Source organism: Sciurus vulgaris (genome assembly GCF_902686455.1).
Source record: "Sciurus vulgaris genome assembly, chromosome: 18".
Lineage (NCBI taxonomy): Eukaryota > Metazoa > Chordata > Mammalia > Rodentia > Sciuridae > Sciurus > Sciurus vulgaris.
Window position 1 is genome coordinate 39,530,944 of NC_136479.1, and position 26,337 is coordinate 39,557,280.

Here is a 26,337-nt window from a genome sequence, read left to right on the forward strand (position 1 = left end):
GCTGCGTGCCTCAAAACCCACGTGACTCCACTTGAACCCCAGCTCTGGGTGGAGACGAAGCCACCAGGAATGTGGGAAAACGGAGCTCAGAAGGTACAGTGAGACGGTGGTGGAAACAGCTCTTCAGAAACCAGTCAGCCGTCCTCACGGGGCCAAAAGGAGCGCATCCCACCACACGCGGCTCCATGTCCAGCAGAGCCTGGAGAAGCAGCAGGCAGCACTGGTCACCACACCAAGGCTCCAAGATAGGACAGGGGACCGGTGACACCAGGAGGGACTCAGGAAGGAAAGTGTGCGGGAGGCCTCGGAGGCCGGAGGTAGACTGCCCACCGGTGGATGGGAAGGGGACCTGGAGAGCGGGACCCCTCCCTCCAGGTGAAGTCCCCGGCTCCAGCTTGCTCTGCGTCCGACTGCCTGACCGCAAGGCCCACACATCCTGGGCTGCCCGGGCGTCCTGGCTGCCCGACGTCAGCCGCCCCTAGGAGCTGTCGGACCCAAGCAGGCCTCTGTTCTGAGGAACGAGTCCAGGACAGGTGCAAGGACATGCTGACCCACCCCGTCAGGGGAGGGAGGGACTGAACTTGGGAGTCAGAGGAAGGGAGCCCAGGGGTTCTGCGGGGAGGGCCGGCTCCTCACCCAGCTGCCTGCAGTCCCCGTCTTTGGGATCCTCCACGCGGGAGCCTCCCCGCTGGCTTCTGCTGACCTGCTCTGAGTTCCCACCTCTGCCCTCCATCCTCAGGGCGGGAGACAAGAGCCTCCAGCACTCTGCCCGTGTCACCATTCCTGGGTGCCACCGATTCTTATTTTCTACCGAGAAATACATCCACAGAAACAGAGAAAGACTAGTAGATATGAATACGTATCCCATGAATAGACTCCGTTTTTTAACAATCACGCCTGTTCTCGGCAGGTGGACCTCTCTGGTCATGACCCCTCAGCAGCAGTGTGGCCTTGTCTACACCGCACTCCGGTGCCTCGGGAGGGAACCCCCAGGGACACAGAGAACAGGGGCCGGGCCCACGCAGCACCCGCCACCTTGTGCAAGGGACTCGCGTGTCCTGGGTTTGGTGTCCTCGCAGGATCCTGAGTGGCTCCCCACGGAGAGCGAGTCACCCAGACGTGACACACTGGTGTCCACAGGTCTTAAAATGTCCTCGGGGAACCAGAGGTGGCCAGCTGCGGCCTGGCACCACCCAAGTCCGTTTCTGAGACAGACCTCAGTCCAGACGTGCACAGCGTGGGACCCACTAGAGGGAAGGGCATCTGGCAGGGGCTGCGGGCCACGTGGGCGGCTGCCGCCCTGTGAAGCCGCAACCGCATCGCTGTCTGAGGGGCACACACCTGCAGGACAGCAGAACACAGCGCCCTGTGATCAGCAAGGGTCGGCCCCGCTGGGGACGGGAAGAGAGGCCTGCCTGTGAGTGCGGGGCGGAAAAGCCAGGGCCTCCCGGCCACCATGTGCAAGGGACCCAAGGAAGGCAGCATCACGCAGGCCCCCGTTCGAGGCGGGGAGCAGCGGGACCACACGCTCCTCATGGTTGCTGGGTGCTCTTCTGTAATGAGTGAAGTAAGCAGCTCGTAAGAGCCCGTGGCCCTGCCAACCAGGCAGAGTGACATTCCAGCTGGACAGATGTCGCAGGGGCAGCCGCAGGGCAGGGCGTGCGCTCTGGCTCCGTGGTCAGCTGTGCTTACTCAGCGTCCTGGGAACACAGGAGGCTGCTGGGTTCAGGACAGCAGCCATGAGCCGTTGCACAAGCCTGGACGGGGAACCAAGGACAGGGCAGCCTAGGTGGGTAGGTGTCTGCCTCCTCCTGAGCCAGGACAGGAGCAGCCAGGGGCACGGGAGCGGCCCAGGCGTGGTGAGGCCCTGGAGGTGTGCAGGTGGGAGGCCGGGGCGTGGCCAGGCCCAGCAGGCACCTGGAGATCGTGGGTGCTCCTGAGGGGTTGCTAGGGGCTGGATGAAGGGCGGGTGCTAAGGGTTCGGACCTGGACTCTGCTGAGGGAGGTGTGGAGTCTCTGAGGGGTTCCCCGCAGAGGCCGGCCTTGGGGGCTCACCCCACAGCCTGGAGTCTGAGGGCAGAGATGCCTCTCCTCCCAGAGGCAGTTTGCCTCTCCCACTGCCTCCCAGGACACAGGTCCCCTCCACCTCCTCAGTGCTGGGTCTCTGGAGCTCGGAGGGGAGAAGGTGACTCCGTCCAGCAAGACGGAGGAACGACGGGCCCAGGCTCAGAGCCCAGGGTCAGAGCCCAGGGAGGCCGGTGGGGCGACGCGGCGCGGGGAGGGCGGCCCTGCCAGGGGACGGCTGCCCTTCTCATCACCGTGGGCGTCATAGCCACAGAGACGCTAGAGCCTTGCCTCAGGTCAGGAAGCCGTCCACGGCTCCCGCGGTCCACCGGCCCTGGGGCAGGCGTCCCACAGTCCCCAGCTCAGAATCGAGGGCGAGCAGCACAGAGCGGGAGCAGACCTGGGAGCCAGCGGCACCGGCGGCTCCGGAGCCTGGGCCTGACCCAGGAGCGGGAAGGGTCTGCAGCGGGGAGGCGCAGGGCAGCCCCCGGCCCCCGGGCCCTGCACCCTGTGCCCGCAGACCCAGGGCAAGGCCCAAGCCCTTCCCTCCGTCTGGCCCTACGGAGTCACCTCTGCTCCGAGCTACAGATGCCCAGCACTGAGGAGGTGGAGGGTGGACGCTGTGGCGTCTCTGTCCTTGGAGGCAATGAAAGAGGGGAGCGGCCATCAGGGAAGAGCAGACTCTCTGCCCCATGATCCCTCGAGGCTGTGCCTCCCTGGAACCCAAGTCCATGGCCGTGAGAGTGGCTGAGACATGGCCTCTAGTCTGGGCAGGACAGCAGCTCTGGCTACTGTGTAGCATGTTGGGAACAGGAGGGGGAGAGGCGGACACAGTCTGCCAGTGCGCCCCGCCCCCTCCTGCAACACCCAGTCCCTGTTCACAACGACCTTGTCATGTGATTTCCCCCATCAGAGCTGAAGAATCCGAGGCTCAGAGAGGCACAGTAAGGGCTTAGAGTCACACAGCAAAAAATAAAGAGGTGGTGCTAGGAGCGAGACCATTTCCCCTGAAAGTCCTGCGTTTTTCCAGCACTCCACACACCTCCCTGGGAATTTCCAAGGATCCTCTGCTGGGAATGAGGGCTGGGTTGCAGTCGCACTAGATCCCCTGCTTAATCTCCCAGAACACACACTAACGTTTTTTTTAAAGGATAGTACCATCTGTAACTGAAGAGAGGAGAAAACCACAGCCCGAAACCCGGGAAGGATTTCCATTAATGGCCACGTCCCTGGGGTGAGATGGTCGAAGCCACCAAGTGTAACTTCTCAACCACAGGAAGGAAAACACAGCGGCAGAGAAACCATGCTAAGGGCCAGGCTTCGTGCTTCGTGGACTCCCAGGGCGCTGGGAGCCAGAGAGAAGAGTCGCTCAGGGTGGGGAGTGAGCATCACCCTGCGCGGAGGAGAAAGAGCCCTGGAAAGTGCTGATCGCAGGCCTCAGGGACACTTGAGAACACTTGGTTTAGTGTCTTCGGAACGTCCAGGGGACCTGTCCACTGGGCAGCTGCAGGAGAAGCCAGAGCAGAGAAGGAGGGATTGAAATGGGACGGAGGAGGGGTGTCAGGAAACCCAGAGTCAAGAGCCAAGGTACAATCACAGTGATCTACCAGCTTCTCACCTCTGCCCCCAAAGACCTGACAGAAAGGTCAGAGGAGATGTTTGGGGCTCACGGTTTCAGAGGTTCAGTCTGCAGACGTCTCCATGGCTCTGCCCCAAGGGAGGCAGGACATCATGGCGGAAGGGAGTGGAGGAGGGCAGCTCAGGACGGGGCACCAGCAGGCAGAGAGCCCCGCTCACCAGGGACACAACACAAACCCCAAGCACCGCCCAGGGACCACGTCCTGCAGCCCCACCCACCCGCCCGCAGTGGCCAGCAGCCAACCATACCCGGGAAGGCGCTCTGGTCAGGTCGCGGCTCCCCAGCCCCATCGTCTGACCCCAAATATTCCTGCACTGCCTCCCACTTGAGCTCTGGGGACCCCTCACGTCTAGACCCTCACGCACACGGGGGTCTCGAGAGTCTGGCACACGCTCGGCCAGCGAGGGCTCGTGCAGAGGATCTGTGCTTGAATTGTTCAGAGTTGGTGTTGAAACGGACTGAAATGGGGGCGGAATCGGCAAGTGTGGAGGAAGAGCCAGCGCGCAGCCTGGGAATGGAGCAAGGAAGGAGCGAGGGCAGGAAGCGGCCGTTCCAGGAGGAAAACGGAACACGGCGCAGGGCGAGCGAAGGGCTGCCGCTGCCCCTCGGGGGCACGGGCTTCGTCCAGGATGCCCACTGCTGCCCAGGAGCCGGCTCTCAGCAGACCAGAAAATCCCGAGTGCCGGGCACACTCCAGGAACAAGCCAGCTGCAGGACACGGAACCCGGCTGCCCTCAAGCCTGTCCCCACCAAGTAGAGGAAACAAGGACGCGCATCTGAGGGCACTCCGGGGCCAAGGTGGCTCTCTGCTTCCCTCAGAGGGAGCGGGCGGCCTCCGCCCACAGCATCCCCTCCTCCTGTCCTGTCCACTACAGAGCTGGTCTGATGGCTCCGTGGAGGAGCCAGGGGCCAGGTTCCCCCTTCCCGTCTCCCGCCTCCCTTGCAGCCAACGGTGGGCCCGTGGCTCTGCTCTGGTCAGGGAGGTGTCCGGGAGAAGCTGCAGGGAAAGAGCAGCAGCCACAGAAAGGCTTCACGCTCCCCACCGGCTCCACAGAGCTCGGGGCCACCCTGCCGCAGCCCTGGTGCAGCCAGCAGGACGGAGAGGCCCAGAGGGTCCCGGCACCACGTCACCCAGCCCCTGCCCTGCCCTGAACGCCTGCCTGCTCATGAGGTTAGTTCCACAGCTCGACTACGGCAGCCACTGGTCAGTTGTCCTCTGTGTGTTCCTGAAAGCAGAGAGGACGGAAACACTGTCCCCAGCAGTGTCCTTGGGGATGGGCTCCAGGAGGCCCAGAACGCTCAGCCAGGGAACTAGAAGGGAGCAGGCCCTGCATGTGAGCTGTGTGTGTCTCTAGATGACGGACAGCACCCCACATGGTGTAAACGTATGTAGGTAGCCGCTACACCGTATAGTTCCGGGGGCAGAGAAGAGGATCTGCACTTATGTGCTACAGATCCGCCGATTTTGCTGTTGACTGACACCAACAATCAGAGCCGGGGCTTCAGAGGGCCAACTGCGCTCGTAGGAAGAGCAGAGGGGGAGCCTGTCATGCCGCTTCAGCACTTGGAGAAACGCATTCCAAACAGAACGAAGCAAGGTTCCAAAAGGAAGGCTTTAATTAAACCGAAGTGCCTTATGAATATCTTAAAGATGAATTAAGATGAAGCATTCCTACTGTGGAGAACGTGGGATCCGCCATATGAGCCAGCTGCCCCGCTCTGGTCACACTTCCAAAGGAAATGAAGTGGGCGTACCTGCTCTGGCATTACTCACACTCGCTGGGATGAGGAATGTGGCCAACAAACACAAGGGAGTAGTATTCAGCCATGAAGAAGAATGGAGTCCTGTCTTTGGTAGCACAGTGGATGGAACCAGAGGGACATCATGTTAAGTGACATAAACCAGACATAGAAAGACAAGTTCACATTCTTTTTCACATGTGGAAACTAAAAAAATTTACCCGAAAGCAGGACAGTGCTTACTAAGGAATGGGGAGGGTGCAGGCAGCGGGTGGGGAGGCGGGTGGAAAGGGAGGTTGGCTGTGATCAGTGCGTGCTCTGTGCACATACGGAAGTATCCCACGGAGCCCCACGAGGATGCACAATCAATACGGTCATCAAAAATGAAAAAGGACATTGGGTCACAAGACATTGAAGTTAAAATTCTCTGGCCCAAGAACTCTATACTCAACCACACTACAATCTCATTAGCAAAGTTAACAATCATATTTTCAAATCTGCAAATAATAGCAAAATACCTGAGGGCAGGTTCTTTGTAAAGAAAAAAAGGTTCACTTAGGTCACCATTGCAGAGGGTAGAAGTTCAAGTCCAAGTGTTCTCTCCAGGCGGCCTCCAGTGAAGGCACCTTTAGTTGCTCTCAAACCCGATGGAGGATCAGACAGGGAACCGTCCACGTGCAGAAGGGGAGAGGGCGGAGAGGTTCGGGGATAGGCCTGCACCTTCCTAACAAGGATGGCCTGACTCCGCAAGGCCAGCGTGGTACCCCTTGCGAGGGCCGGGCCCTTGGTGACGTCACCACCTGTTTACGTGCTCAGGTTCTGAAAGGCCCTGCCATCTCCGGCCTCAGCGCGCCGCTAGCATCACAGCACCCGGGGAAGCTTCCGGCACACCGGGCCTTGATGGATAGCCCCGAACCCCAGCACAGGAGTAAGGAGGCCCCGATCCCCCTGGGAAAAAGCAGAGTTCCAGGCGACCAGGAGACGGAGCATGAAGAGGGCGTAAAAACGGCTCAGGGCCGCGGGGACTGAGCTGTGTGAGAGTGACCGCAACACCAAAGACCAGAACCACCCAGAAACCGGGCGGTCACAAAGGGGCCGCGGGCCCAGGACGAGACGGCTGGGCCGCCTGCTCCTGCTTCCAGCACCCGTGAGCTCGCGGTGACAAAGCCACCAGGAGAAGCCTCGAGGGATGGAGCTGAGAGGTCTGAGGCCCAGCACTGGGCATGGCACAGCAGGATGTCTGCCACCCGCCGCCCAGCAGGAGGACAGTCAGCATCCAGCATCATCCCTGCGACGGGAGGCTCACCGTCCCCCAGTGGAAGGGGCGCATTGGGTAGTGCCAGGCCTGCCCCGTGACAGACGGGGCTCCAGTGCCCCCCACTTGGTGGCAAGGACAGCTCAGCTCTCTTCCCGCTGGCAGGGAGGGAGTGCCCCCCACAAGTGAAAGCGAGGCCCAGGAAGATGGACGGCCACCTGAGCGACCAGCGCGGCCTGGGCAGCTCGGTTCCGCTGGCGGAAAGGCTCCCCAGAGACCGTGGGGTTCCCCGGAGCCTGGCGGGCGCTCAGGGCCTCACGACAGAAGAGACCAGCTGGAGCCTCTCCGTCCAGGCTTGGGGGATGCCTGGCACCCTGGCCCAAGGAGCCCCTTCCTGTCCCTTCCAGCAGCACCAGGAGGGACGGGCAGGGCCCCAGGGCACCAGGTAAATGGGGTTGACTCCAGTGTCACCTCAACGCTCTGCGATGATGCCACCATGGGAACCTCGGCCAGGACCGCCTGCTGAGCTGAGCAGGTCCGCCGTCCACTAGGGCCAACACCGGAGCAGGACTCGCTCAGCCAGCACCACCTGGCGCTCAGGCCGCAGTCACCCAGCAGGACGTCAAGGAAGCCGCCGGAAAACGCTTCCACGGCGGGTCACAACCCCCAGAGCCGAATGAAATGAATGAAAGGAGGAGCATCTCGACAAACGGAAAGGAGTCCCGCCCGAGAACCGAGTGGAAGTCACGGAACGGACGGGCGCCATGGCAGGAATCAGGAACGTGCCGGAGGGACGGCAGCGATGACAGAGGCCACACTCGACCCCCGGGATGATGGATCAGCACCAACAGCACTCACTCCACGCAGGAAACAAAGGAAAACAGGCAGCAAGACGGGGATCCTCGGGGCCTGGGACACACACACCACCACCCACTGCGATCCCAGGAGAGGAAATGAAGCGCACTCAGCCAGGCACGGTGACACGCGCCTGGGATCCCGGCCGCTCCGGAGGCTGAGACAGGAGGATGATGACTTCAAGGCCAGCCTCAGCGACTCAGCAAGCCCTAAGCAACTCAGTGAGACCCTGTTTCAAAACAAAACATGAGAGGGCTGGGGTGTGGCCCAGTGGTGAAGCACCCCTGGGTTCCGTCCTGGCACCAAGATGAATAATAAATAAAGTGTACCGAAGGCGTCTTCAAAGACGCAATGGCTAAAAAGTTCCAAATGTGTTGAGAAACACAAACCTACAGATTCCAGAAGCCGAGCCAACCCTCAAACAGGAAAAATCCAAATGAACCCATCCTCAGACACATCATAATTAAACTTCTGAAAACTAAAAACTCAGAGGAATTCAGGAACGCAGCCAGAGTGCCGCGACGCCTGCCTTGCCCTGGAAAGGAATTCAAATGGCAACGGATGCCTCACTTAAAAATGGCAGAGGCCAGAAGGAGTGCCAACGCATTCGGGTTCTGGAGGATAAGAGAACCGTCAGCCGCGGGCTTCACGCCTGGCGAGATCATCCCCGAGGAACGAGGGGAGAGCGAGACGCCCTCGGAAGGCAAGCGGACGGCAGTTGTCACCATCAGACCCACCACAGGGGACGGGCTGGAGGAGGCGCGGCAGGCAGCGAGCAGGACACTCCAGCCGGGGAGGGAGGGAGCAGGGTGGACGTGCAGGGTGGACATGCAGCACAGCCACCAGACTCGCTGCTCCCAGGGTCCTGTGAATCACCGGCACGCGGGTCGAGGCAGAGGTGGCGGCACACCTGGCGCTGTGTAGGGTAGGGACTGCCCGGCCAGTTTCTGCAGCCCTTTCAGGTCATTTGTGAAGAACGGAGGGCGTTTGCCTTCTGCGGTTCTGTGGCTGCGAGTCCAAGAGCGCTGCGCTGGGCCGGGCGGAGGCCTGCTGGCTGAGCGGCACCCTGGGTCACCACCACTCAGCAAGGATGCCCGCCCGAGGGGCCAGGAAAAAGCGGCCAACCCTGCCCTCCACCATTAGCCTGCTCCTGCCACGGCCGACCCACTCCACCGCCACCACCTGGTGTCTCCCAAAGCCCCTCCAGTCCTGGTGCAATGCCACCCGAGCGTCACGGGGAGCGTTGGAGGGACGGGCAAACCCAGCGGGCGGCAGGAGGACGGGCAGGAGGTGTCCTCGTCTCGTCACCCTCCAGGGGGGACCCGTGCTGCGGTCACAGAGCTGCCACTCTCGAAACCACCCAGAGAGACCCGCAGGCCCCGAAAGTCAAGGGGCCCCCATAAGGAAGCCAGAGGACAGGAGCAGGACCGAGGGCCACGCCGAACACCACGTAAAACAGCAGACTTCCCAGGAATCGACCCAGACCCAGGACCCAAGTCTGCAGGGATTGGCAGAGGGCACCAGAGCACGATCCAGTCACATGCTGCTGAGAACTCACTTCAAACTCAGCCCGCACAGGACGGAAGACGACACGCCCTATATTTTACTTATTTATTTTTATGAGGCACTGAGCATCAGACCCAGTGCCTCACGTGTGTTAGACAAGTGCTCTACCACTGAGCCACAACCCAGCCCACATTTTTTTTTTTTTTTTTTGGTGCCAGGATTGAACCAGGGATGCTTGCCCACTCACCCACATCCCCAGCCCTTTTTATGTTTTATTTTGAGGCAGGGTCTTACTGAGTTTGCTTAGGGCCTCACTCAGGCTGAGGCTGGCTTTGAACTCACAATCCTCCTGCCTCAGCCTCCCAAGCAGCTGGGATTACAGTTCTGTACCACCACCCCCAGCCCAGATACCAGCTTTAAGCAGCAGCAGTGGCCATATTAAAAACCAATAAAATACACTTTGCAATCAAAAAAACCACTAGAAGCAAAGAGAGAGATCCTGCAATAATAAAAAGATCTATCCACCAGAAAGACCAGTTGTGATTTTCTGTGTGAACACACCAAAAAATAGCCTCAAAATATGTGAAACCAAAAAGGACAGAGTTAGCAGGAAAACAGATGAACTTCTGATTATGGTTGAGGACTCTAACGCCCCTCCCCCCAGCAAAGGCTAGAAATACCAGAGAAAGCCAGCAAGGGAGGGGACCTAAGAAGGGTAGCCAGCAGAATCCGTGACACACAGCATCCCACCCAACCGCCATGGAATAGGCATGTTTTAAATGCTCGAGGGACACTCACCCAGACAGGCCACGCTAGAAAACAAGGCACAGAGCTATAATGTGAAATCACGGAGTGTCTTCTCTGACTCTAACAGAATCACTAAAAAGCATAACAGAGGCACCAAGAAACCGCTCCCTGCATGGAGACTCACCTGCACTTCGAAGTCCAGGGTTCACAGGAAAAAGCTCACAGCGAGCAGAGAACTGAATCAGAGTGAGAACCCAGCACCTGTCGGGAACCCAAGGTTCTACCCTGCGAAACAACAGGGAGAGGAGAATGGGAAATGCCAAAGCTCCAAGCGGGCAGAGGAAGGAAAGAACAGAAATGACGGACGGGGTGGAGGACACGGTGGGAAAGAAATCAGTGAAGGAAAACCTGGCTCCGTGGAAAAAGGAGACCAGCCGAACTCCAGCAGAGCAACGGCAGACGGAGAGACAGCAGGGCCGTCGCGCAGACCACGGCCACCCAGAAGGTAGCCAGGCACCCTGCACTCCAAGTCCAATGACTCAGGAGGACCGATTCCTGGGGGTATTAAGACGAGTCCCTGGGAGGGGCTGCAGACCCTCTCCCAGACAAAATGCACTGTCTGAATACCCCTGTGATCACAAAAGAAAATACATTAATGATTTCAGAGCTCCTAAAACCCAAAGAACATCTCCAGGCCTGGGCAGTGCACTGAGGAAATCTACCACCGACAGAGGAATAACACCGGCTTTGTGTAGTTTCTCCCATGCACGATTTTATACACTCTCGCCCGTAAAATGGAAGAAATAGGAACAGCTCCTAATTCCATTTTATGAAACCTGATAACAGAATCAGACAGATAATCACAAAAAAGAAAAGAAAAGAAATTACAGACCCCATCTCTCATGAATTTAGATGAAGAAATCCTCACAAAATACCCGCACAGTGAACCCGTCAGTAAACAGAAACAATCAGACGCTGTGACTAAGCCGTGCTCACTTCAGGACTGCTGGGCTGGTTCAGGGTCGGCACCAGGCAGTGAGGGGCTGGGGAAGCAGTTCAGGTGGGATACTCCCAACAGCAAGTCCGAGGCCTGGGCTGACCCACCAGCACTGCACAGGAAAGTCGAAAACACACCCAAAACGTCAGTCCGTGAATGCAATCCACAGCCATCCACAAATTCAAGACAAAACTCATATGATCCTATCAACTGACTCAGAAAAAGTATTTGACAAATCCAACATTCATTAATGATTAAAAAAAAAATCAACTTTCAGAAAAATTCAGGAGAGGGGAATTGACTGAATGGGTGAGAGCAACGACCCGTTTGCTGCAGGGAGACCCCAGAGGGAGACCCACAGAAACACAGGACAAGAACCTGGCTCAGCCTCACACCTCATCAAAAATTAACAAGGCCCGTCGTGGATTTCAACATCAACCTGCACACCACACAACTGTAGAAAAGAAGAAAAGGGGAAGATCTTTGGGATCTAGGCCCCAAAACTCAAAAATACAACCCATAATTTAAAAAATGTAATAACTGAACCCTGTCAAAATTTAAAACCCCGCTGTACCAAAACCCGCATGAAGAAGAGAAAAAGGAGGCCACACCTGGGCGTGCACAGACACACACCCAGCAGGACGTCAGAGCCCCAACGTGCAACACCCCCCAACCAGCAGAACCCGGTAAATCTCAAGTACACGATGATGGGGGGAGGAAGCCTTCCCCAACTGCCCCCTCCACGAGTTCATCGATACACATTTTTGAAGTGACAAAGTTTGAGAAATGGAAGGCAGAAACGAGGTGACGGCAGCAGGGCTGGGGAGGGGGTCTATGAAAGGCCAGGTGCAGAACCTGGGGCCATGGTGACGGAGGACCCAGTGTCCCAACTGTGTTGATGGACACACAAGCCCACGCAGGGGACAAAATGCACAGAGGGAAACATGCGCACACGCACACACACACATGGTAAGTCACGCCCGTCAGGGGACATGGGAAGGGGACAGGTGGTGTGCATCACTGTCAAGGCCCCGCCCATAGCCGGGTGCGGTGGTGCACACCCCTGCCTCTGGCCATTCTGAGGCTGAGGCCGGAGGCTGGCAAGCTCCAGGCCAGCCTGGACAACTTAGTGAAACCCCGCTTCAAAATAAAGTAGGAAGTGGGGCTGGGCATGCAGATCAGTGGCACAGCCGGCGTCTGCGTGGCCTGGGGTTTGATGCCCAGCACCCAAAACAAAACAAGACAAAATCCCCGTTATAAGTGGAGTATCCCTAATCTCAAAATCCCAAATCCAAAGCTCCAACATCTGAAATTCTTGAGCTGTGACATGAGGCCCAAAGCAGAAAATTCAGTGAAGGGCTGCCGTCAAACACAGGTGCATGGTGAACAGGGCCGGAACTCGCCCTCGGCCCCAGGGAGGTGTGCCTTCCATGACGCTGAGCTCCGTGGAAGATCTGCTCCTACCCAGGGCTTCTCGGTATGTGTTGGCAAATAGTCTAAAATAGTCAAAATCCAAAACACGTCTGGCCCCAAGCCTTTCAGAGAAGAGACACCTAATGCGAACTCAGGTTCTGCAAAAGGCAAGCAAGAGGGGGAAGTGGGTGGTGGGTACGGGGTTCTTTCCAGACTATTTCTTATGACTGCAGGTGAATCTGCAGCCCCTTCAGTGAATTTATGAAAACAAAACGAAATATGTGACAGACATTGGGAAGTGGACAGAGAAAGTAAATAAAAGCTAAAATTCCTTTTAGAAAGTCGAAGAAGCCATTTATTCCTCTGACTTCAATATTAAGACAAATATAACTTCAAATGCATATTTCATAAAGGTGAAGACAATCAGTAGCAAAATGGTCTATAACAAGATAGAGCTATCTTGCTAATAAGTTTAAAGGATAAGCATATGAAACAATTGATACAGCAGAAGACAGAAAGCAAAGGAAATGGCTTTTAAAACCAGGAACACAAATATGGCCAGGAAGTGCACATAAGCTGTTATAAACGATCAGCAACAGATCAGAGGACTAATTCCCTCATAGTGGCTTATAAAATGGATCTTACACGATGATTCTTATACGGAGAGGGAGACCTAAAAAAGTAGTCTTTAAAGGAAGGGTGAACAAGGACACGCTGGAGGAGATGGCGGCAGAGCTGGAACACCTGGTGCTTGGGGCGTGCGGGTCTGCAGGATGCTATGACAGAACACCCTAGGCTGGGCGGGCTTATCAACAGCAGAAACTCACTCCCTACCACCTGGAGGCCATGAAGTCCATGACTAGGGGCCAGCCCCTGCCGAGGCCAGCAAGGTCTGCCTCCTGGAGGCTGTTCCTTCTGGCTCTGCTGTCACGGGGCAGAAGGGCACTCCATACCTCACTTTTCCACAAGAGCACCGAGTCCACTCGGGAGGGCTCCTCCCCAGGACCTACCCACCTCCCAGAGGCCCTGCCTCCTTCCATTTATGAACTGCACATGAGCACTCAGACCAAAGCCAGGGGCAGTGCAGATGCCCCTCCCCAGAGAGGTCTGCCATCACCACTGTGTAGTTCCCAGGGTGACCACCCGCCATCGCCTTATCCCACTTTATGAACTCACAGAACTCAGCAAGATCTGAAATCATCTTATTTACCATCCATTAACTTGAGGCCCCTCTCTCTCCTGTCCTCACTCCAGAACGCAAATCCACGTGAGCCAGGTACCAATCACCTGGCCAAGATGGTTCCACCCTCCATCCAACCTGAAACTTGGGTAGCATCTGCGGAAGGGGTCAGTCAATCAGAGGCTGGGTGACAATGTCTGACACATACAGACACACACATGAAGAGGAACAGCCGAGGTGGATTCCACACCGTCCACTTGGGACAGCATGAGCAGATGTGGCATCAGGAAGGACATACGGTTCTAACAGAATCTCTCTGGGCGCATGTAGGTCAATCACCCTGCTTCCTGTCATCTGTGAAGGCAGTCGGTCAATCCCAGTATGGTTTTGCTGAAACTGAATGGGACAGGGTCAGCAGGAAGAGAGTACGGGCCAGCGTTCTGGGATCATGGCGCAAAGTGGGAACTCAGTAGAAGATGAGTTAGTAAAGACATCCAGCAGTGGTCTCCCGAGTAGCTCAAGAAAGAAAAGAGAGTAAGCACACCATTGCAGGCCCTGGGGCGCGTGATGTCAGCCGTCACCAAAACCTCAGCATGGGGAAAGCTGCGCAAAGAGGACAGCTTACACCTGAATTCCTCAGCAAATAATCACCAGACGACAAGAAATGAAGAGAAGACTAGAGGTAAAAACGTGAGAACAGAAAACAGGAAGGAAGAACTATTCATTCAATAGGAGAGTATAGTGTCTCCAAAATATTACTAAAATGGACAACCATCTGGCTCGTCCGACGAATAGAAATGAGAAAAACCATATCACCACTGAGAGGAGCTACAATTAAAAGACAATATTGCCAAGCAATTTTTGAGCCAAGTTATGTGCAAGTAAATGTTAATAAAGAAGTGATTTTGAGGAACTGGTAACCTCCTTAGGTAATCTAAAATTCTCAAAACAGACTGAGCAACAATTAACTTTTAATGTTTATCAAATAATTACCTCAACAAACAAGCATACAACCTCTCGACTGAGAGGTTGGCCCACTCAAATTCAAAGTCTTAAGTACATTCTACACTGTATGGAGATCACTGCTGACAGATGACAGAGTTAGTAAATTAACTATCACACTAGGACAACTATGTTTCCAGACCTAGCAATGACACATAGTTTCTGTCAACTACAGACTCCCTTTACTTATAAATATGGATAAAAGAATCAAAACTAATAGTAAATCAAACTTTAAAATTGCATTATAAATTCAAATTACATTAAGAAAATGACCTGCCATGACAGCAAAGATTAGTCTGAGGAACATAAGTTATTTAATATATTAGGAAATTCATTAACTACCACATCATAACAGTGTGTCAAAGCAAGAACAACCATGTAATCCCAGTATCACAGATTCAAAGGACACTCGACAGATATTCGTGACTTTTAAAATCTACGGGGAAGAGGTGACGTCCTGAAATATCATCGGCAGCCTTGGAGGCTTTAGGAACCAGTCGGTTCCAAGTCAGCACAAACAGATACGTTGCTCCAAAATTGCTGCAATGTGCAGACAAAGTCTTGCAGACAGAGAATCTAAGAAGGCGAGTGGGAAACTCTCGCACTGCTGTTCTGTTCCCCAAAATTCACACACTGAGATCCCAAGCACCAGCGTGATGGTGTTTGGAGCCGGGAGCCTTCCAGAGGAGGGTGGTCACAGCTGGAGCTACAGGAATGACAAGAGGGACCCCAGACTCCCCTCTGGCCCTTCCGAGGTGCCAGGAGCAGCTGGCTGTGACCCCAGGAGCCCCTCGCCAGGTCTGGCATCCAGAACCCTGAGGAACACCCGCTTTTGTTTATGTGCCGTCCAGGGCTGGGGGTTGTTACAGCAGCTGAACCGACAAGTCCCTGCCAATGAGAGAATTCAGTAGTAGTCAGATAAAAGAAAGATTCAAAATCTGCTCTCAGCTGGACTGGCAGAAAGGAGAAGGGAATGTATTTTGAAAAATCAAATTCCTATTCACAATAGCAAAAGCAGAAAACCTGGACAGGCGTCGCCCCTAACGACAGCGCAGGCCACAGCCGGGCACCGGCTGAGAGAGGGCAGGGACGTGGCTGTGGTAACCCCCGCATCTCCCCGGCTAGACCTGGGAACCTCAGAACTGTCCTGTGTCATCCACAGCCCCAGAGCCGCGGCCGAAGGTGTGCCAGGAGCATTACCTGAAGCGCAGGAGGCCCCGATGGCCTCAGAAGCTGGCCGTGGGTGGCTTCTGGCTCCAGGTATGGGAGGATGCGATGGCTGTCCAGAGGTGCCCCAGCCGCCAGGCCAGCCCTGGCTCCTGCTGCTTCCTCCAGACTTTCCGCTGAGGGCAGGACGTGCCCTGACAGGACAGCTCCTTCCCTCTGTCCTCCCCACTTAGACCTCCCGGAGCATAGGCACGTCTGTACTACTCCCTACACCCTGGACACCTGAGCACATGCAGACTGGGTGACAGAAGAGAGCTTCAGTAGTCCCCGGGAAGCTAGCGCGAGGCTCCAGCTCCGTCGGGGCTGCACGTGCCCAGCACAGGCCGGGCCCTGGGTTCGCGCCCCTGCACCAAAGATGAAGAATCGAATAAATTTATAAAAGGAGAGTTAAGCCAGGACCCTCCTGCCAGCGCGGCTGGTGATTTTTTCATCTTTCTGCCTGAGGCTACTGGTTAGCTCTGCCCAGCCATGGGTTTTGAATTTCCTTCAAAGAGATTTTCAGAATTACCTTTGCCTTAGTTTTTATCGTGAGGTCAGTTCAGACATCTTCCTCCAGTGTGGGTTTTCAGCATGTTACCTGGACACAGGGAAGGGCACGGTGACCTGCCACAGGGCCACGGACCCCACAGTGTCCCCAAGAGAAGGCTCCACGGGGCTGCGAGGGGGCAGCCCCAAGCAGGAGCTTCCTCTTAGCAGCTGCTGGCTGCACTTGACCTTGACTCAGCTTTCACACCTCATATGGACTTTGTGCCTGTTTAGGTAGCAAGGGGGTGGGTTTTAGAGACCCTTTTGGTTCCAAATCACTTCCAATCATTTTGCCTTGAAAACAGGTGCTTTGTTGTGCGATTGTGTTACTTTGCGATTGTGTTGACCTCATGGAACGAGAGCAGAACCCACCACACAGCCTATCTGCACAGCTTTGGTAAAATCCAGAGCAGCATAAAGAAAGGACGGTGTTCCCCTGGATTCCGGTCAGGGACAGGCACCGTCCCAGTCCACCCAGCGTTCTCTCTCTGCGGACACAAACAGGTGCACAGCAGGTGAACACATGTGGGCGTGGAGTGACCACAAGGGAGGGATACAGGTCAGCCTGGGATGGTAGAGAACAGCAGGCCAGGAGGGCTGCTGCCAGGCCCCCAGCCCAGGCTCTGGCAGGGCCACGTGACGTGTTGCATGGCTTCTGTTCAGGGTGTGCCAGGGCCACAGGTCGGCCTCATCCTGGTCAGCGTGTAGCCAAAGTCAGAGGCACTGGGATTTGGGGTGCGGACCGAGGTCATGGCCTTTGCCCGTGAGGTGCGCCACGGTGGGACCTGTTGGCGGGTCCTTGCTGTGGACTGTGTGAAGAGGGCTGAGTGGAACTGGGGCTCAGGCTGAGGCTGGGGGCTGCCGCCTCTGCCTGCCGGGACCCTGACTCTGCTTCCTGGGTCTGAGGCCCACACAACACACCGTCAGACCATTAGGCTGTGAGTCCAGCCTCTGTTCCAGCCTTTTCCATGGACGAGAACATGAAGATGTTATTTTTAACTGTAGGAGATTCTGCCTCTGGAGCTGTGTTCTTCTGTACCTCTCAGATTCCTGGACATAGACTGTTTTTAATTGCAGGGTTTAAACGTGGAAAAGGTGTGGCTGAGTGTCACCAGGTAGGATTTAAAAATGTTGTACAAGTTTTAAGTGAACAGCTTACGTTTTATTTATGATTCTTCCACTGCGTTCAAGCTCAAGAAGCCATTTCTGGTAAAAAGAATTCCTTAGGTCAGTTGAACTTAGCAGAGTCTATGGGAGCAAGTGAAGGAAAACAAACACGATTCGTGAATCAGGATCTGAAACGTCTGGCCGATGAGGCCACGCTGACAGGAACAGAGTGAGGCCCAGAGAGCAAGGCAGGGGCGACTGCCTGGTTGCCCAGCCGGTCAGCAGGTCACGGCTTGATCAGTTGACTGGCCACGGGGCCTCCTGCAACCTCCTAAGCTCAGCTGCCGTGGTGGGTGGGTCGGCTGAGGGCCAGGCCCAGTGCAGGGCCAGTTCTGATCCCGAGCCTCCAGCGGTTGTATTGAGCCCTTCCTGCTTAGAAATTAACTACCTGCTGACACAACATTTCCTTACGTTTAAAAAAAAAAAAAAAGCAGTTTAGAACCACAGTGTTCATGGACTAAGACTCAGTTACACTTATGACATGGATAAGGAAAAAACCCAAGTTACCAAACCCAGAGGGAAACCAAGATCACAGCAGCGAACCTGGCCTGCTGCCCTGCCCAGATTCAGGCTCCTGCAAATACTGTGACTCAGGGCTCTCAAACCGGCGTGAGCGGCAGAGCCACCCAGAGGCTGTGGAAGCCGCGACTACCAGGGTTTCTGACGCAGCGGTCTAGGCGGGGCCTGGGAACGGGCATTGTCGCTGGTCCAGGTACCACACCTGGAGGCCACTGCTGGCTTGGTGGCCTCCCCTTCTCCACTGCCCTCTTGGTACGATGACTCAGGGTCGGGGAGTCACAGAGGCCTGTGACAGGTGTCACTGCTGCAGGCTGTGCAGGTTTCCCTGAGGTGTGAGGCTGGGGAGGGCAGTGGTTAGGGCCACAACCTGCAGAGCACAGACTGAGAAAGTGTGGGAGCCAGCCCACGGGGCCAGATGTGACGCACAGAGACCCACCCCTTGGCTGAAGAGGCTGCCTGGCGATTTCAAGATCTGGGCCTTGGGTGCCCAGCTCTTCACATGAAGGCCTGGGATTTGCTTCTTCCTCGAGTTCTGGCCCCGTGAGCCGCAGGGCGCGGGCCATTCCAGCTCCACAGAGGAAGGAATCGCAGCCCATCGTGGTAGACACTGGCTCTCTGGTCACTCCCTTCTCTTCCCTGCCATTTCTCCCCATTGTGGAAGTGCCCTATGCCCACTTGTTGGTATTCTAGAAATACAGAGAGCAGGCGGCCCTCCTCCCCACCAGAGTCAGGCCAACAGCTTTCCTACTGGTTTCTGATGGCATCACGGATTCGGGTCCTGCACCGGCAGCGCTGGGCTCTCCCTTGCGTGTCCTGAACAAGGGACACGAGGCACCGTGAACTGCCTGTGCCTCCAGAAGGCCAAGACATGGCCTCAGCCACAACAGCAGAGCCAGCACGCTAAACGCCCCAGGGAGAGGACTGGCCCTGGGCGGGGAGGCTAGATTAGGCCAAAACAGACAAGAAGGCCAGGGAGGCAGGAGGCATTGGTGACGGGGAAGAGGACCAGCCTGGGGAGACTCCTAGGGAGCAGGTACTGGCCGTGCCTGGGCCATCTCCCACGAAGAGGGCGCCGAAGCCTGAGGGAGGGTGGTCAGGGCCAGAGCAAGCCCGATCGGGATCCACGTCATGTGAGCAGGGTTCAGTGTCTCCACGGGACACTGTGAGAGGGAAATGGCCCTGACCACGGCCGGCCTGCATTCCGGCTTCCCTGCTCTGTGAGTGTGGCAGAGCCTTCCCTAAACACGCTGAGCACCCAGTCACCGGCCGTCCCATCCCCACACGCATTCCCACGCCCAGGGCAGTCCAGGGCACGGATCTAACTGCTGACAACATGTGACTGGGTTTCATTTCTCCAAACAGAAACCCTCCACAGCAAAGCTTGATGACCGCGGTCGATCGCGAGCACCATGGAGGAGGAGCAGGCGCCCCGGCCATGCTCCCATGTTGTCCCACGCTGGGCCAAAGGTGCTGCCTGTTCCCCAGGGCACCCACAGCCAAGGCACACTTGGTGGAAACAGGCGTTTAGGCGCAAGCGCGGGGCCCTGGAGGGGCAGAGCTGCTCAGTCTCCAGGAGGCCTCTTCTCGCGTGGCCTCTGTTCTCCCTTCCGCAAAACTCTGCAGAGCTCAGTCGTGCGGCTGGTCGGAGCCCATGGGGACAGTGCCGGAGCAGTAGTGTCAGCCATCACCGTCGGCCTGCAGAACTGACACGGCCCAGCGCCCTCCTGCACGCAGCCCTTCCTCCCTCCCCTCCACCACTGCCACACCGCGTCCCCCAGCTTCAAACACACCCACGCGCCTCTTCCAGAAGGTGACTGGCAGCAACAGCCGACACCGAACCTGCCGAAAGAACAGTATGAACTCGGTAAATCTCAGGTTATCCTTCACCTGCGCAGAGGGTCTCCAACTGGGTGCCGGAACTCGGCGAGCCTCACCGGGAGGGCCGCACGACCCGAGGACCCGCTGCTGGGTCGTGGCTCTGGGGCCCCCTTCCCTGGGAAGCAGGCTGTATTTGTAGCCAGATTCATTCCACCCTCACCAACTCCCGAGTTCCTGCAGAGAGCCAGCCGCTCATAATTTTGGGACTAGCACAAGCGATAAAATAGTCGTTTTTGCAGAATCCCATTCGATTTTATTTTACCCCTGACAGTGTGAGCTAGAATTCAGTAAGGAAAGAGCATTGGAACAGATTCAGTCAGGAGGACAAGCCTGGTGCCTGGGAGGGCCACCCCACAGTGACACAGCCTTGATCCTGGTCTCCTTGAAGACTGGGGCCAACAGCGGCTCGTGACTGCGACACTGGGCCTGAGAGAGCCAGTGACGGAATCGGCACCCTTGCTGGCAGAGTCTCCACCACAGCCCCCAAGGCCCTGCCTCCGGTACTTCACCAGCAGGACACTGCAGAAATGCCAGAGTTCAGCTTCCAAAGTCGGGCTAATGAGAGTTGCTGCATCTTTTGCTTTCAGGCAGGCTGCCAGGCCAGGGGGATGGGCAAGTGGCATGTGCAGAGGTCCAACCCAGGGCACTGAAGCCTCTGTCAAGGGTGGGCCACCACCCCTGCCAGCCAGGCCAGCGAGCCAGCTCCAAGAGCTTCCTCCAGGACCAGGCAATCCTTCCAGCGGCCACAGCCCCACCTGCAGCTGGCAGCACCTCACGAGAGTCCCGTGAGCCACGCTGCCTTCCAGTTCCCAGCCCACAGACACCAGGCGGCACGGCTGCCGTTACTGCTTCGTCTTCCGCCCCTGGATTTGGGTGGTACTGTATTATCATGCGCCCCTAAGTCACAAATGTACCCTCCAGGTAAGCCACACAGCTCTGTTTTCCATAGTAACCTGCCTGGTGGGAAGCCACACGGAGCCTCTCGCGCAGGATGGGCCCCTCTGGGATCCCAGCACACCTCCTCGTCAGCGACCCTGCCGGGGCACCAACGGGCACAGAGCTGACCTCCAGCTCCTCTCCCTGCTCCCCGTATCTTCAAGCACTGCAGTGAAGTGGGCGCAAGGGGCAGATGCCCACACGCACGCACAGCTTCCACCTAAACCCAGAAAACCACCCAAGCGCCGGGCATGTGAGCTTCTCCGGGAAGGACTGGGTGCTTGGATATTTGACAAACTGCTCTCCTGAATCCCAACCTGGGTTTTCCAGCCGCGGCTCCTGCGGACGTTCCAGACCCGAGGGCTTCCCTCGCCCCCCACTCAGCAGGTCCACTTGAGATTCGCCTCAGGACGACCCGCCTGGCCCAGCTTCTGTCTGGAACAGCGGCTGGGAGCTTTGTGGAATGTCTCCCCTGCTCCCTCCTCAGGCATTCTGCCCTTGGGCCCCAAGCCATGCTCCCCACCTGACTGCATCCCCTTGCGATGGCTCACGGGGCAGGCCTGGAGTTGCAGCCGCCATCACCCACACTTCCCGCCACCTGGCAAGCGGGGTTCCCAAGAGCTCCCTGGTGCCTCAAAGGTCCAAAGCAAATGCCACCAGTTTTCAAAGCCTTGTCTGCACCCGGGCGCCCAGGACACCTCCTTCCGGAACTTCTGTTCCGTCCGGTGGAAACAACTCCACTGAGACCCCTGTGGGCCGAGGGCCAGCGCGAGGGCTATGACCACGAAGTCCTGGCCTCAAGGACGTCAGTCTGGCGACCCCCACACCACTCACTATTTCCTGTTCCCTCTCTTAACTGCATGTCTTCCGCCAAACCCTTACATCGCCAGGACTTGGTCTTAAATGCTTTTTGTAAAACCCACAAATGACCGAGAAGAACTCAGGGTTTATGACAAGCTCCTGTTCAGTACTTGTTGGTTAAGCGCCAGTTGAGTGTCAGAATACAAGAGAGACGTGTCACCTGGGACCCTTACTCGGTCACAGAAACGGCCCAGGTGAAGGGGAAAGCCAAGTCGAGAAGCTGAGGAGCCCACACTGTGTTTGAATGGTGCTCTACGTGCCTAGCCAGTAATTCAACTTGGCAATTTATGTGACTCAAATTCTTAAAATAACGATTAATAAACCGGTTCCCACAAATTTCACAAAATAAATAGTCACATTTCAAAATCAGAGAGCTAAGGTAAAAATTATTTAATAGAACTCTAATAGTTAGAACGTAGACCTGAGGCGTCTCCTAGAAGATTTTACGAGACAGAAATAAGAGCAAAGGGAGAAGCGTCGGCAACAAATATTAGATCAAACTGTTATGTCCTACTCAGAGTGAGAGTGTCCATGGGACCCCAAATGCATGAGGCCACCACGCCAGCCTCTCAGCAAGGATCTCCTGCAACCAGGGACAAGGACAGAACTGGGTCAGATACCAGGGCATCTTTTTCAGTGTCTCCTGGAAAAAGACTTGTGAATCAGAAGTGGAGGCATCTCCTTTCTCCCCAAGGCAAAGGTCTTGCTGTTAAGGGGAGATGCTCCACTCCTCCGAACCCCATTTGAGTGGCGTTCCAATTCCTTGTTCAAGGACGCAGCGACCTTAACTGAGGCACGAGAGCTCCTCAGAGTGAAGTCAGTCCCAGACAGGTTTCTGTCAAATTTAACCTTAAAAACACATTCTTACCTGCCAGAAAATGCTGTCTATTGTGTTTCCAAGAAAACCATCGCGACCTTCTGAAGACACCAGTTTGGGCCCAAGAATTGTCATGAATTCATCAAAATCCACCTGGCCGTCCCCTGAAAGGAAAAGACGTAAGCATTAGTGGAAAAGTCGCTGACCTCGACCTCGGCACCCGACGCAGTGAACGTCTCCATCTTCTCCTTGGCACAACCTCAGGAAATGAAGGAGAGCCGCAAGCTGGGCTGAGAATCGTCCACACCCTGGAAACACCCCACCTTCCAGGAGACTCCACTGCCAGAGGAGAGGCAGAACATCATGGCGGAAGGGCCCAGCAAGGGAAAGCTGTGATCAGAAAGCAGAGATGGAGAGATGACAGAGAGACAGAGAGAGACAGAGAGAAGGGAACAACACAGGAAGATGCCCCCTTCCGGGACCCACCCCAGTTACCCATTTCCTGCAGCCATGCCCCACCCACCTAGGTACCACACAGATAGTCCATTCACACCAGGATGGGCTAATTAGTCACGGCTCTCATGATCCAGTCATTTCATATTCCTGAACTAATACAGGAGCCTTCTGGGGACACCTCGTATCCAAACCATAAGAGCATCTTTGCCAACACTAGGAGCCCACCCCAGCATCACGCTCCAGCCCCCTACCTCTTCTGTGCCCTTTTGTTCCCCTGGGTGCCCTCCCCCCATCTGTCCACCTGAGGAGTGCCATCTGTTTCTCTAGGACAGAGCTGACATGTCACATTCTCATTCATTTTGTCCTGACCCTCCCTGGTCTTGGGCAGAGCTGGTCAAACATTCTTCTGTGTCTTCTACGTGCACTTTATATCCCATCCACTGTCTCCCACCTGGTCTGGGAGTTCTGCAAGGTCGGGGACCAGGTCTGAAGTGTCTTTGTGTATTCAACACGGTAACCAGCACTCGGATGTACTTGTGGATTGAAGGAAGGATGTCTCTTGCTGGGTTTTCCTTTTGCAGTTGAGCGTCTGTTGGGTCCTTCATGGTACCCCTGATACCACCCAAAAAAATGGATTTAGCCAACTTTAGAGACAAAGCTGCACCTCCAGGGCACTGTTGGAGGCAGGGTGAGTCACCAGTGTGGCATTCTGCCACCTTGGAACCTGTCGAGAGGGCCTCTCCTCCAGGAGACCATCCAACCTTACTTTGGCCAGCAAAGACAGCCGGGGCGCCTGCACACGAGTTTGCCAAAATGCAGGCACATCAGCCCATCCACTCTCAGAGTGTGTCTGCCTTCGAAGAACAGTCATTCAAAAACCTACTTCCAAAATCCAGGCAGATGTCATCACCAAGATGTCAATAATTCAGAACAAATAGTCCAGAAACAGATCCCAGGTGGATATAACTTTGGAGAGGATAGGGAGGCGTGTCAAGTGAGTGGGAAAGGGAAAGATCAAGCCACCAAATGGGGTGGGACAGTCGATGAGCTACGGAGAGGAAATCCATCTCTCCCTCACCACTCGGCAGGGGACAGGGATCGTGAATTTCACCCTCACTGGTAAGCATCAGAGCAAATTTGAGCAGCCACAAGCTGCTGTCTCGCCATTCGGTATGAGCAGATTCTTACTAAGAGGAACACCACTGGGTGTCTGCAGAGGCACGCAGGGAGGGCTGTGTGTGCGCTGCTGGCTGCCCCCTCTGGAGAGAAACAGGCAGTCCTATCCAGAGGCTGTAAGTGCTGCTTCCTTGGAATTTAATAACCGCTTTTTAAGAAAAAAGTGAAGATTACCTTGAATGCAGATCAGGACATTTGCCCAGAGACTCATCCAGTATTTATGAACATGAAAAATGAAAGGTAAAGAATGGCCCCGGGTTCCCAGTATTCAATACCTTCAGGGCATCCAGGTGATTCCACGTCTCAGGCAGGCAGTCACATATGGACACTGGACACCTGCTCACCCAAGTCACCTCCATAAGGCACAGTGGGTCTCAGACCAGAGTATGCCCACTCAGTAGAGAAGGTAGCATGCCCAGTGGCACAAAAATGGAGTCTCAGGGGACAAATATTCTTCAATATTACAATGCTTTGTGACCAGAGCACACCAACGGCATATCTGTGCTGTTGGCATTTCATGTGAGTAGGGCGCCCAGGGAGACACACACGGCTTAAAAGCTCTGTGGTTGACCAGCAGGAGGAGGAGCAGGAGGAGACTGGACCCCAGCACATGCTGTGGCTCTTCTCTGGGCTGGCACATTGGTCTGGTAGCAGTGGGCATTGTCCTGACCCTCACCATGTTGAGTCCGGCAGTTACAAAGGCTTAGAAGCTCAAGGATGTGAAGACCTCGCGGAGTCTTCATAAAAGGCTGGGTCACTCGAGCTATGGCCATGGTGATGGACACCCTTCTCTCTCACGAGGGAGCCAAATAGAGGATGGTCCACAGGATGTGGCAGCACCTACACCCCTCAGCGCCAGGAACACAAGGCTGTCTTTGAACAGACCACCTTCCAGGTAGGAGGAGAGAAACCACCCACCTCTAGAACCCGCCCCCCAGGGCAAGGGAGCAGAGAGTGCGGGGTTGGTGCATCTCAAGGGTCCAGGTGGACTTTGGTCCCTGGCAGTGCTCACAGGTGGCACACTAGGCTGAGGGCACCAAGGGGTAGAGTCATCAATGAGGAACGGAGCTTCTGAAATTCATCTTCACCTCAGGTACCATCTACGGTCCTTGGACAGACAGCAACCCTGGGGAGGGAGCACAGGAGCCCGTGGGCAGCAAACTGGCACCAGGATGTGGGGACTCGGCAGATGAAGGGACTTGGCGGACAAAGTGTCATCATGTAAGGACAGCTGTGAGCTACTCTGGAGAGGACATCTGGAATCCTAGAGTTTTATAATGGGTCAAAATATTACTTCACCCATTGATATTGTGATTTATAATAAGACATTTCTTATTATGTTGCTTATATAATTTGTATGATATGCTTGGTCTTCCTTCCCATTTCCTGGCACCCGGCTCAGAAAGCCCTTCTAATTTCCTAAGTGCCCAGGTGCCAGGAACACTGCGTGTTCTAATGTTTGATCTTCGGCTCCAGTTTGTGACATGGGCTCTGGATCTCTCGGAAGCCCTAAATGAGAGGAGCGTCTGTTCTGATGAGGCAGGTCCTGCTGGGCTCCTAGACGGGAGCTGAGAGCAAATCAACCCGGAAGCGTGGGCTCTCGGCCCCATGTGCGTCCTTGGGGAGGGCCAAAGAGCTGGACACTGAGTTGACACTGACCGTGCCTCTTTGCTGAAGCCTCGCGTGAGCAGGGATGCAGATCCCGGGGTGCGGGCTCCACAGGCTCCCAGGGTGGGGAGCACAGAGAGGTTGCTCCCCACTCTTCCCCAGGCTCTCTTCCCTCTGACCATTCCTGAGCTGTATCCTCTTACAATGAGCCGATAGCAGTAAGTGCCATCCTGAGCTGTGTGCGCTGCTCCAGCAGAGGGCCGGGCCCGAGGACGAGGGCTGTGGGCACTTTTGATGTGTGGCCAGAAGCATTGGTGGCCACCTGGGCTTCCACCTGGCATCTTGGGGGACTGAGTGCTGAGCCTGGGAATCCTCCACCGAGTCCAGGAAGATAGCAGCTGACCTGAACCTGGGTGCAGGACATCCGGTCACTGTCTGCAGGGAAGCGGGTTTGCTGGTGAGGGAGGAGCCCACCTCGGGCGACAGCAGCATGGGGCAAGTCTCTCCCTTCTGCTCCGGTAGGACACAGCGGCTCATCCGCCCCATGGCTGGAGGACGCCAGGCACCTGCAGCTCTACCTCCTGCCTGAGAACACAGCACTTGTTCTGCAGAGGCCTCGGAGGAAGAAGGCGCCTCCTTCCAACAAGGCTCAGCGCCAGCCCAAATGCAATACACGGCTCCTGTTTGGATTTAGACTGAGGAAGAGGTATCTCCACTGATCCGAGTTCAGTGGACCAGCAGGGCTGGCCACGTCCTGAAAGCTGTCCCA

General features: G+C 56.0%; 1 protein-coding gene across 10 annotated transcripts in view; it reads right to left on the reverse strand.

Annotated features, from left to right (window-relative positions):
* Positions 1-26,337, reverse strand: part of CALN1 (calneuron 1) — a 381,358-nt gene that overhangs the window by 112,535 nt on the left and 242,486 nt on the right. For all 10 annotated transcript variants that reach the window (XM_079120227.1, XM_079120229.1, XM_079120235.1 and 7 more), the window contains one exon: positions 22,380-22,492. In XM_079120227.1, the coding sequence (XP_078976353.1) occupies positions 22,380-22,492 (113 nt within the window). The remainder of the gene's footprint in view (positions 1-22,379; positions 22,493-26,337) is intronic.